Source organism: Poecile atricapillus, chromosome 2, assembly GCF_030490865.1.
Source record: "Poecile atricapillus isolate bPoeAtr1 chromosome 2, bPoeAtr1.hap1, whole genome shotgun sequence".
Classification (NCBI taxonomy): domain Eukaryota; kingdom Metazoa; phylum Chordata; class Aves; order Passeriformes; family Paridae; genus Poecile; species Poecile atricapillus.
The window spans coordinates 130,245,938-130,258,787 of record NC_081250.1 but is presented as its reverse complement, the minus strand read 5'-3'; the positions used below and the strand labels follow the sequence as shown (position 1 = coordinate 130,258,787).

General features: G+C 36.3%; 1 protein-coding gene across 1 annotated transcript in view; it reads left to right on the top strand.

Moving 5' to 3' along the window:
• Positions 1 to 10,476, top strand: part of RAD54B (RAD54 homolog B) — a 62,023-nt gene extending 51,547 nt beyond the window's left edge. The window contains exons 9-15 of the mRNA XM_058833347.1: positions 10 to 149; positions 718 to 1,008; positions 2,401 to 2,576; positions 4,746 to 5,007; positions 6,307 to 6,373; positions 6,689 to 6,889; positions 9,660 to 10,476. Coding sequence (XP_058689330.1) covers positions 10 to 149; positions 718 to 1,008; positions 2,401 to 2,576; positions 4,746 to 5,007; positions 6,307 to 6,373; positions 6,689 to 6,889; positions 9,660 to 9,886 — 1,364 coding nt within the window. The 3' untranslated portion in view covers positions 9,887 to 10,476. The remainder of the gene's footprint in view (positions 1 to 9; positions 150 to 717; positions 1,009 to 2,400; positions 2,577 to 4,745; positions 5,008 to 6,306; positions 6,374 to 6,688; positions 6,890 to 9,659) is intronic.
• Positions 10,477 to 12,850: the final 2,374 nt, after the last annotated feature.

The following is a 12,850-nucleotide window of genomic DNA, read 5'->3' as shown; positions in this document are numbered from 1 at the left end:
TCTTTCAAGGTACTCCGATCCAAAATGACTTGCAAGAATTTTATGCATTAATAGAGTTTGTGAATCCAGGAATACTCGGTTCTTTATCCACGTATAAAAAGATATATGAGGAACCAATTGTCAGATCTAGAGAACCTACAGCAACAGAGGTATTTGGTTAAAAATTTCAGCTATAGAAAATTCATAGTAAAGTGGAATTTTCATTCTATGGAGTAAAGTGAAGCTTGGGACTACTAATAGTAGCTGAAGTTTTTCACCTTCCTATTTGACATAAAGTCACTTGTTTTCCAAAGGGAGCAGAAAGAGAACACATATGTTAAAATCACTTCATTTTGGCTGCCTATTAATTATCAGGCAACAACTGTGCTTCCAACACCTGCATTCCTCAAAAGGCCATTTGCATTGCTGTGTGATGATACTTTATTCATTCTTAGCTTCTTTACAGTACTGCAAGGTCTGCATACTTTCATTGCATCTCAAGAATATAATTCAAGGCTTGGATGTCACCTGGGACATTATTTTCCTTTGTTTAAAACTTTAGAAACCAGACATAGAACTAATGCAGTGATACTAATTGGAGAAGAATTGGTCATTACAGTCCCAGAAAGTGGTATCATACTTTTAAAAGATTATTTAAATACCTTATTAAAATCATGCTGAACATTGTTCTGATGAAATGCAGGATTTTGTAATTAATTTTGTGCTTTATTCTTTTAGGAAGAAAAGGAATTAGGAGAAAAAAGAGCAGCAGAACTCACACGCCTCACTGGACTCTTTATTCTAAGAAGGACACAGGAGGTTATAAACAAATTTCTGCCCCCCAAAAAGGAGAGCATAATCTTCTGCCGACCAACAACACTGCAGCTTGAATTGTATCGAAAACTGCTTAGTTCTCGTGTTATTACATCCTGTCTGCAAGGCAGGCTGGAAAATAGTCCACACCTAATATGTATAGGAGCTTTGAAAAAACTTTGCAATCATCCATGTCTTCTGTTTAAAGCTATAAAGGTATCTATTTGCATGGGGGTATGTGCTTGCAGTTAGTCATTTCAGCAGACACAGGTAACTAAAACTTGTGTTATCAATGTACATATTGCTTAAGATCATTTCCATACTCTCACATATAACTTGCTCTAGGAAGTCTGCTTTGAAAAGCACAAGTGTTAGGAAATCTGAATATACTCAGGAAAGGTATCTCACCAGTTTCCTCTTGCCTTGTGCTGTTTTATTTTTCTTAATGTATTTTCCATCTTAACCTTGTCTCTGAATATTTGTAAAAATACATATAAATGTGAATTTTACAAAGAACACTGTTAACTAGAGATTACTAGTTTAGATTACTAGTATGTACTTCGCTGGTTTCTCTGAAACCTTCCTGTCCACATGATAATTTCACTTTTTCAAGCTTAATGACACTGCAGGCTCAAGGTGTCAGTCGTACTAGATGTCTCCATTACCACTTCTCCTGGGACTGTACATAAAGAAATGTTCTTATTCCTACAGGCAAATAGTATGATAGTTAGAACTTGGTAATAGTAACTTCTATGCTGGCTGGCTGAAGTCCAAGTAAGGTGGCTGGAAATGTAAATCTTTCTTATAAGACTTCATAACTTTGGTGGAATATCCACAGTGCAGTATCCCTGTAACTTTCAGCATTGCCAAATATTTTATTTAATATACTTTTTATTTTTCATATACTTTTTTTTATACTTTATTTCATAGTATAAACATCAGAAACTTTTCATACACAAGAACACAAGCCTTTATTAAATATGGGGATGAAAAGGACTGTATGTGCAAGTCATTTATTGCCATCGTGGTTTTGGCATTTGAGTGGTCTGGTTTTTTCCTCCCTGTGAAACTTTGATTTTCTAAGTACAGCAAAATATTACCTTGTATTTCTGCTGTTTTGTTGTTTTTTTCTTGCTAGCTTTTCTTCATTTCCAGTAGGATAATTTAATCTTAATGACTGTATTTTCCTAAGCAGAGTGAATGATTGGGAAGTTTCATAAAAAGATATTATGGGATTTAGAAAAAATAAACAGTGTATTGATTTCCTCCTCACTACCAAGGTTTAAATATATCTTTACTGTGGAAATACATTTCTGTGGTTAAGTAGAGAAGTTGTATACAGTTTCCAGTTTTAAGTATTTCAACATTCTATTTAACTGCAAACAATGTCTTAAATTAAAGTGTGTAAACTAAAATTAACAGTACAAGTATTTTAAAACTTTGCTTTCAGTCCTGTGTTGGGAGGTTGTCATGCCCATGCTCACATAATACATTGCTTTGTGGCAGTTTTTTATGCCTCCTTTTGTCTTTGTGATAAAACTATAGCAATCAAAAAAAAAAAAATAGGTTAGAGGGCATATAGAATTTTAATCCTTTTTTTTTCAATAGGAGAAAAGCTGTGATCCTATGTCTGAGGAATATGATGAGTCCAGCCTCTATGAAGGTGTAATAGATGTCTTCCCACAAGATTATACTTCAGATACTTTCTCTGAAACTGACTCAGGAAAATTGCAGGTGCTGGTGAAGTTGTTAGCAGCAATCCATGAGCTCAACTCTTCTGAAAGGCAAGTGTGAAAGAAAAGAAGGGAGGTATTGGGAGTGACCTTCTGGACATTGATTTGCTTTTCAAATGCATGGAAGTTTAACATTCAAAATAAAGGTACTGCAGCTGTTTGCAGGGGTACCAAATTGTTTTAAGCGTTGTAGTCCTGGCTTTCTTGTTTAATTGTGAAACAGAATTTACAGCTGACATAATTTTTAAAGATGCTCTTCATATTTTTTGCAGTGACACTTGTATTTTTTACACAAAGCAAGTAAGATAGTTTGCTACAGCCCTTGTGCTGCACCCTATACTTGAAAGGCTTTCCAATGAAATTTTCAATGTATCTTCATGAGAAGAAGTGTTAATCTATTAAATTGAAATATTTTCATTACTAGATTATAAATTATTTCCTCTCTAATCATGTTTAACTTCTTACTGCTTGCTGCCTTTTCTAAAGTTCAGGGCAACCATTCTCAGCAGAAGAACTTGCCCATGAACCGCTTATATCCCCTGTGGTAAATGCCACTGACATGCAGAAAAACTTCTTTTATCGTGGGGTAATAGGATGCACATGATTAATTTCTGTGCAGTTGCTGATTTGTGGGAATCTCATATGACCTGGTTCCCCAGGATAATTTTTATGGACTCATGCCTTAAAGCCCAACTATTCCAAAAGTATTTAACTTTTAACTTTTATTTCAACTGATGTTTAAATAGAACACACTGTAATTCAGTAGTGGGAAGTAACAGCAGATCTCTTGACACTGATGTAATGGAATATGAAGATACTTTCTTTTTAGAAATCAGAAAGTTAAGCCTGTTGCTGGAGTTTATGTACTTACCATCCACTGAACCCAATGACAGATTAATATCTTAATGTACTTGCCTTATTTCATGTAGGTCAGTGAAATCAGGACTGTCAGTAAAACGTGTATCTCTGTAGCAGTATTTTAGGAGCTGCTGAGTTGAAGCATTACTTTATGCCTTTAAGTTTTGTTGTGTTAATTCAGTGCAGCTCATGTTTATTTTTTTTTTGGTTTCTCTGCTTTCATTGATACTAAATAATTTTTGCAATATGCGGACTCAGTTCCAGTCCTAATCTGCAGTTTATAGTCTATTTTTGAGTGCAGACAAAGCTGTGAATGTTGTGTTGATTGTCAAAAATATAAATCTTGCAAAGTCTTTACAAACAAGAGTTTTTGTTTTGGAGTCATGGAGTAGTTCAGTTGTAAAGTGTAATAATAAAAATATTCTAAAACACTTCTAAAATGTTAGTATTTTCATTTTTCCCTGAAATTATTTTTCTAGTTCTTCAGAACTTGTTTTTAACCAAAAATATTAAAAAAAAAGTAATGAAATGTATAATTATTTTTAAAGACTAATGAAATATATTACATTTAGTTTGGATTACGAAAAACCTCCAAATGAGATCTGGGAGAAAATACCCTGTTCTTTTACTTATGGCTTAAATTCAAAAGATATTTGTGTACTTAGAATCATCTTCTTTATTAGGGAGAACAGAAACGCTAGATTTTCAGACCTTTGAAACCTAATTAGGCATAATTTCAGAGAAAATAGACCAACACAGCTTGGACCATTATTGTAAGGAATCAGACTGACTTTGCTTTCTAAAAAATCCCAGTGCCTATCTTGTACTATTCTTTATCCCCTTTGTTTTCAACCATGAAATGTAGGAAAGAGTCTATGCTTTCCTACTCAACTTTCATTATAATTTTTGTTAGAATTTTCTGAGGTTTTCTGTAGAAATTCATAGTAACTTTTTCAGTAAGTAGAGTTATATATATATTATTTATTAGCTCCTACAACATCCTCTGCAAATGCTGTCTTAACAACAGTTATTTTGTATAAACAGAGATTTTAAAAAAAATAAATCTATCTTTGTGATTGGTTCTGAATGCCTGCAATCTGTGCATTATGCCAAATTCTGTCGGAAAAGGAGACATTAATTATTTAACATTTGAAAGCTTGACAGTAGGTATAAGGCATCCAGATCTGGTATGTGCTTCTAATTAATTGGAAATGTTTTATTTCACAGAAAGTATAAGTAACCCTGGGTTGATGTGTCATTTTTCACTCTTAATTTTATTTTCTTAGATACCTTCAGTAATTTGTAACTGAACTTTAATTTTACCAAGGTCTAGGATGATGACTTTGTTTTACTGTTTGACAGAGTTGTGTTGGTATCCAATTACACTCAGACGTTAAACGTATTACAAGACGTATGCAAACATTATGGATACTCCTATACTAGACTTGATGGACATACTCCTGTCTCCCAGAGACAACACATTGTTGATACTTTCAACAGTAAATTCAGCCCAGCCTTTATCTTTTTGCTGAGTTCAAAGGCTGGTGGAGTGGGATTAAACCTGGTTGGAGCATCTCATTTGGTCCTGTATGATATCGACTGGAATCCAGCTACAGATATTCAGGTCTGGTAACAACTGCGTACATGTGGGTTGGGATGGGCATCAAATGAATTCTTGATTGATTTTGAATTGCCTGGCTTTACATGTCTTAATGCTACCAGTTATCACATTGTATATGAATAAGTACAACAATGAGGGAAAACTCTTTCTAAGAAGAAAAGAAGAAATATTTCTCTGTCATATTATATATATTTGGATCAGTAGAAGCCCTCCTGCAGCAAAACATAAAAAGATTAAATTCTAGTTTCTTAGGAGGAATGAGTCATGTATCCTCTTTGTCTCTTGATGTCTTTTTATCTGGAGAGTTGCTGTGTTTCTAAAAAGAAAAGGAAAATGGGATTAGATTGCATAGCAAATGTTGCTGTTGATTTGCAATCCCTGAAAAAAAGGGAGAGACTCTGATCAGAATTGCAAGAATGAGAAAATCACATGGCAGTGATGCCAAAAGAAAGAAAAGAAAGCCAATGCTTTGCTATTCTTGTAAAGGCACTGTTGGCCTCAAGGGATTATTTAGCTGGCATAAGAGTCTTCAGTTAAAATAGTACTTAAAAATAACAATTAAAAAAATATTTTTATGAGCTGAGTAAGAAACTTTTTATTGTGGAGTAATGCTGTGTCCTTAATACCTGAAACAAGCCCTGATTCTTGGCCTTGCTCTTCTTCCCAGGGTGAATTAGTACCCTCATGTGGCCACTTGTCTTGTTGCTTGAAAAAGTGCTAAATCAGATAAAATTGCTACAGGTTGCCAGAGACTGCAAACCCTGTTTCGTGTGTTTGTACCAAGGATGTAGGTGTAACCCATACATTTTGGAAAAAAAAATCATATAGCAGTACTCTGATTTATATTTTGTGTGTTTGAGAAATAAAGGAGGTGCAAACAATCATTTTTAGAATTTCAATAGAAATGTAAAAGTAGCCTTTTAAAGATGTATTGTGGCAAAAAAAAAAAAACAATTTTGGAGATGGGGGAGAATGATCAGTATTCCTGAAATATTATATAGCTGTTAATGCTTGAAAAGAAAATATGAATAGGGGAAATAATTGAAGCACCTACTTTCTTACTTAACTATACAGAAAGGAAGAAAAGCATAAATGGCAGAAAGTAAATTATATTTTCAAAACTTTACAATTAATACCAGAAAACTTACACAATCACAGAGAGTTATTGGGGAGTGCATTATTCAGACAACGTCTCTCTGAACAAGTGAGCAGAACTGACAATTTGATCAGTGGAGGCTACAGGCTTTAGTAAAGTATCCTTGTGTTGGCTGTTAATGCTCTTCATTTTCTTGCTTTCCTCAGGCAATGGCTAGAGTATGGAGGGATGGTCAGAAACATACTGTCCATATCTACAGGCTGCTAACCACAGGTCAGAGATGGTGCTCAGCTTACCCAGAGTGAGACAGATGTTGGCATTTTGTCCATAAAAGAGAGGAAATGGTTTTGGAAATAATTTGTTCTTTAAAAATATATATTATTTGTTCTTTAAAAATATATATTTGTTCTGAGTTTTAAGATGGAGACATCACATTGATACACTTGCCTTTGCTTTGCTTTTTCTTAAAGAATTGAAAATATTGATTTAGCATTTCCTATGTATATTGTTATCAAGAAATGGATTTGACTTCTTTGTAAATATCGGTCAAAAATGACCCCAAATTATCTGTTTTTCTTTTCAATACAGGCTCAATAGAAGAAAAGATTTATCAGCGACAGATCAGCAAACAAGACCTTTCTGGGGCAGTTGTAGACCTTTCCAAGACATCTGAACACACACATTTTTCTATTGAGGAGCTTAAAAATCTCTTTACTCTGCATGAAGATTCCAGCTGTGTTACTCATGACTTGCTTGAGTGCGACTGTATGGGAAAGACTGACCATCAAAGTGAGTTGTTTTCAATTATCTCTGGCCACTCCTGAGGAATCCGTTCTTAATATATAGTCTAGCTCTGGAGAAAACCTTGATGCTCAGTAAAAGGGGATTGAAATAATGAGGTTCATGATGGAATCTTCCACATACTGGCTGATTTATCTAATCCATAGGAGTCCTTCATGAAAGAAGGAGGAAGAAGATTAATTCCTAGCAGTAACAATCAATTCATTTGTCATGCAAGTAGCAAATATTCACATCTGTCCTTTCTGTCTCTTGTTATTTTGGCATATCAAAGTTGTTTTCATACTTCGCTGTGTACAGGTATATAGATATAAGTTGGAAACAGGATTAAAAAAATAAACGATCATGTTATGTTTGCATCTTACCCATTTTAGTTTTTATAGCTCATCTAGTTTCTTAAAGGAAAGAGTGGTATTGCCTTGGTATGTTTCTCTTTTGAAACATACTCATGCCCCTCTTTTGGCACATGAAATACCCATGTACACTAGTTACAGGAGTGATAGTGTGGTACCAATACTGATATCTTTCTAAATGCACACAAAAACCTCAGTAAAAAGAACTCAAGAAATGGGTACAAGAGCATGTGTTCACAATAGGCAGGGCAAGAAAAAAGTAATGCAAACCTAATACTTTTTTGCTTGATGGTTTGCATGTTCCCAGGTAATAGGTTAGACTTGTACTTCCTCATCTCATTCTACCCAAAATGGGGAGGACTTGGCTAGTGATAGCATAGGGCTTCTGTAGCCATAAGAATTTTATTATCTCCTTTTTTTTTTGCTCCATATGCTGATTAAATCATCTTTGTATCTTCCTTTAATGATTGAAAAATTAGACCTTTTGTTTCTGCATAAGTGATTTCCTGAATTTACCGTACTACACTTAGGTACTATTACAGGATCTTTGTGGGAAAGGCACCTTTTGTGTTAAATGTTAGCCACGTTTTCCCAGTGGTATGTAGTGAGGTAGGTGGCTTCTGGATTGCAGAAATCCAGAGAAATTTTGTGTTGCTACTGTGATGAACACTGGTGCTTGTCATTTTATTTAGCAGCTTGCAACTCTCATAGCATCTTGACTTCTTATCTTATGCCTTGAACACACTTTGGTTTCATCAATTCAGTCACAACATTGTTGGGGCCTATTGGGTTCTGTGACTTTTCAAGGGTAGTTCCTGGCCCCAGTGAACAAAACCTTTTTGCAGTAAATCAAGGAAAATCCTAAAGGCAATTATTAGATTTAAGTGGTGGTAATGATAGAGTGAGGGGAAGGTTTGACTTCCTAAAGAGCAGAGGACAAGCTGTCTCATTGTCTCCCTAGTCAAGTTCTGAGTCACGGGCTTCAGTTTGATCACCCCAGAATGCAGCTACCACTAGCTGGTCTCTTTGCCTTTCCTAAGAACAGAAAATTGTCAAATTACTGGATCAAGGAACCAGATTCCTGGTTACTGGGGATAGATTCTGCTGCACAGAAAAGCCAGGAACTTTCAGTGATTTGTATCCTACATTTCTAGCAAGTATGATTCAAAAGATAAACTAAAGAGGAGCCAAGCTATATAATACAGGTATATAAATAATATAGATATATATAATAATATATATTATTTATTATATATAATATTTATATAATAATAAATTATATATATATATAAATAATCATCTCCCATGGCCCATTCACACATTTTTAGAAAACTACAGGGGTCTTGAAAGGAGGAAATTTCCTGTGTATGGCTCATGCAGATGGGTTGCTTGCCGTTCTGCTGGCATTCACATCTGCTACAAAGCTCTAAGCCTGTTGTTTTCCCTGATCATAGTGTACTTTAGGAGTTAGGAAGGCAGAATCTGTAAAAGCATCTATTCTAAATTTTCTTCTGGCCAGTAAAAAAATATATTTCAAATCTGCTTCAAACATCATATGTCAGTCAAAAGGAAAATTTTGTGTTTATGAGTCTTTATGAGCTCCCAGAAACTTAAAAAGACCAGAAACAGTTTGAATCATGCTGCTCATATCACTGGTCTTTCCTAATGTGCACATAATACTGCTATGAAAATATTTGATGATAAGTTTTAAACGAGTAACAATTATGATGCCATTTTTTTTCATACAAAATTATTTCTTCATTTATCCCATGCATTGGATGAATCCTAAAGCCATCAGTGTGTGACATGGACTGCAGTGACCTGGGCTTTTGGTCCTTGGGGCTTTAGGATCCTCTCTTAAAAGTGAATTATCTCACAGCAATAGTCTTTTCCTTACTGTGAGATACAGTATTGTGTATATTGAACAACTTGGCATAATCTGGATGTACAGACTGTACAGATCTAATGTGCTGAGTCAATGAAACAGCTACTCAAATTATTCTTAGCTGGCTGGAGTGATTCCTCTGGGAAGAAATTGAAGCTAGTGTGAATTTTGCTGCCACATACATCTAGATTCAGATTTACTTAAAGAATGAGAGCAGGCCAAATGTCACAGAATTAGGAAGACAGAAGAAAGGAAATTAGCAGATTAGATATTTCCTTTCCCATCCATGTGTAAAAGGATTTGTCTTTATGCTAGCATATGGTAATTGTGATAACCTTAATCACTGAGCAAGAAACAGCCTTCCCTCTCTTACTGTCACTGTATGTTTGAATTTTGTTGGTACAGAATGATTATGTGTGCTGTTCTATTTTCCTCATTTGTTATCACCAGCTGTCTTACTGATTCTGATCGAAATTTTCTGTCTTAGTTTTCTCTGATTAGTCTACTGCATCGTTTTTTTCAGATATTTCCTCAGAGAAGCCTCCCATATCTAGGAGCTACCAGCTTGAACAAAACCATGGGAAGCCTAATTCAAGGAAACCACTTTCCATGTCACAGTTGATGCAATGGAAGCATTTATCTGGGCAACATCAGACTCTGGCTGATCCTTTCCTTGAAAGGATAAAAGAGAATGTTTCTTTCATTTTCCAGAATGTAACCAATCCTACTTCCCCACCTAATAAAACCTGAGCATCTTTTTCTGCATCCTCCTTGTTGTAGGCCTTGTAAACAACTGATGTGCAGTTACCTATTGTTCTTTTTGCCCAGTTCTGGTTTGTGTGTTTGTCGTGAGGTTTCTGGGTAAATGTGATTTGTGATGTTTATACCGAGTTGCAGTTATTACTAAGTTAATCGTACTTGATGTAATTATAATACAGATCTTTAACTTTGCTTTCCAGTATTCTGTTCCTTTGATATAATAAGATTGATTTTATGCACATTCCTACTGTAAGTCTAATTTGGTTTATAGCTTTCATTTGCTCATAATGATTTATTGCTTGTAAAGCTGGCAACTCTTCAGCCAAATTTTATAAATTACACAATGCTATATACATGTATATGTTATTAACAAGACTCTGGTTGGATTTTTGTTATAACAGTGTTATGTGTCTTTAGAAATGCAACTTTATTACAAGGTAGATGGTTTTTTTCCCTTGAATTTACAATTTAATGAAATTCAGAACAATAGTCACTAATGTCCAAAAATCTTGATACTGTGTCAAAATATTATAAAATTCTTCTATTGCTTTTACTTGGGAAAATAAGCTTTATTTCTCAGACATACATAGTACAGGATTATCGTTGTTTTGTTAACTCCTTTTAAGGATGTGTTTTGCCAGACTGAAGTACTGAGCATTTTATGGTATATTTTTTAATGACTGTATTTCCCTTCTTTGGAGACACAAACATTCAAAATCGGTTTGTAGCTTTTACATGAAGTACTTTGAAATCCTCACAAGAGCAGGAGAATGGATAATTTTCAGAAATACTGCAATTTTACAGAATTTGAAAGACCGTGAGCAAGAAGAGGGCTCCATTGTCATAACCCTGCATTGTGTCACATCATGATATTTGGTATATGTGACAACAGAGCCTAATTGCCCAACCAAATTTCAGAAACATTTAAAATTATTCTCTGTGTTATTGTTAGTACTACCTATTTCCCTAGACTGACATTGAATTCACAGCCCATTCTAACCCATCATCAGACATTCTCCTTGCATTTTGATGCAGTTTTGGGTCTTGAAAGCCATGTGCACTGACCTCTATTTGCCATCCATATTTATTTCAGTGGGTTTTTTGAGCTTCCTTTGACTCTAATGCTGGATGACACCAGGAAGTAATAAAGACCGAAGAGAACATCACCAATTCTGAACATGAATACTGTGTTCTTGGTAATAATTAGAATTATGCTAATAGGTAGAGTTTAAATCTTTAACATTTTAGGCTGGCTGCTAAGGAGCTTGTTCTTCACCCTGTGAGTGGTGGTGTGGTAGCCACGCTTATCCAGCTGCTGTGGTGCCCATTTGCTGTCAGGCAAAGTTCACACAGCTTATTTTGCTCAGGAAGGACAAGGTTTGCAGCTCTGTAACTCAAGGTGGAGATTTTGGGCACTGTGTATAATGATGGTTACTGTAATTAGCAATTATCTGAGGCTGTTGATACTTAGATCTGTGCTGCCCATAAATCTCTGTAAGTTCGCTCCTGTCCCTGTCTGTAGGAGCATGTGCTGGCCTTCTCTGCTAATGTTGTCACACTAAGTAATGTTGCTTCAAGGTCAAGAAGGGCAAAACAGCCCATACAGACACACTCAATGCCAGTCACAGTTTCAGTACAATTCCCCTGTATGTGCCCAGCTATGCCAAGCTGCCCCAGATCTCTGGCGGTGGCAGCAAGGTGATGCTCAGGGGACAGCTCCTTCAGCATCCACCCTGCCAGCCAAGTGTGTCACCCCCCTCACCTGTCACGACTTCAGGGCACGTGCTTCTTGGTTGTGTGGGTAAGACAACACTATCCAAGTAGCAGGTTGCACATGGCATGACACATGATGCAGATTGAAAATCTGATTCAGAAATTTTATTTATCCTGAAAAATTATGTTTCTCATTGGAAGAATACATTGTGGAAAATATAGGAAGCATGAATACAGACTCCAATTTACTGTGCCATCTGTGATTCTCTCACAGTAGTCTGTAACAGCCGTCACAGTGAGACCAGCCCATCCTGTTCATGTTTTATCACAGTATAATCAGCATTTCCATACAGACAGCAGCAAGTGGACATGTGAATTTCTTCACCCTTAAGAGAAAAATGTCTCTTAGGAAAAGTCCCTGTGGTGAATTTACCCTAATCTAACTGTTGATTGGTAAGGTATATGGGGGATTTTGAGTCTCCAGCTATGCCACATTGCCCCTTCTTGCAACAAGTGTGAAACACTAGAGAACGGGGAAGATGGCTGCTGCTGAAAGACAAATATCTGGAGGACCTGATACTTGGTCTAGCAGATGGTCTTAGATGCAGCTTCTGGATTCCTTGCCAGTGACTCCAGCTCTAGAACCCTATGTAGTTTATGTTGCATGGTCTCACAAATCAGCCCTAGTGTCTCAGATCAGACATACTCTGCAGAAAGGGGGAGGCAAGGGATCCTGAAGCAATGACTGTGTTCTAGTACAATGCTTGAAATACCAGGTGTTAATTAATGTACTTGGTTGCCTTTCCCAGTTTTTGAAGGACGCAAGCATTCATCCACCAAATGGTATTTCTTATGGACACATGCCAAGGAGCAAGGCAAGTCTGCCTAACAACCGGCCTCAAATGCTGCCTCTTCATTGCAGTGTGAAGAGCAGCAGATACTACAGGTGTAAGCACGGTGGCAAGCAGCATGTTCTTTCAACAGCTGCTGAGCAAAGATTGCCAGTATTTGACATTTATTAGTGCTATGGGAACAGTCTAGAGGTATGCCTGGGGCAGCAGGTGGTGGGTGCAATGCCAGCTAAACATCCCAGTGCCTTTATAGGTGTGAGATAATGAGGGTTATCAGATCAGGGTGTGCTGCATCTGAGCTGAGATTGTTTTAGAGCACTCCCTGGAACTCTGATAACTCCCTGTTATTCCGTGGAATAACACTGATTTGAGCTGGTTTTCACCAGAGGCC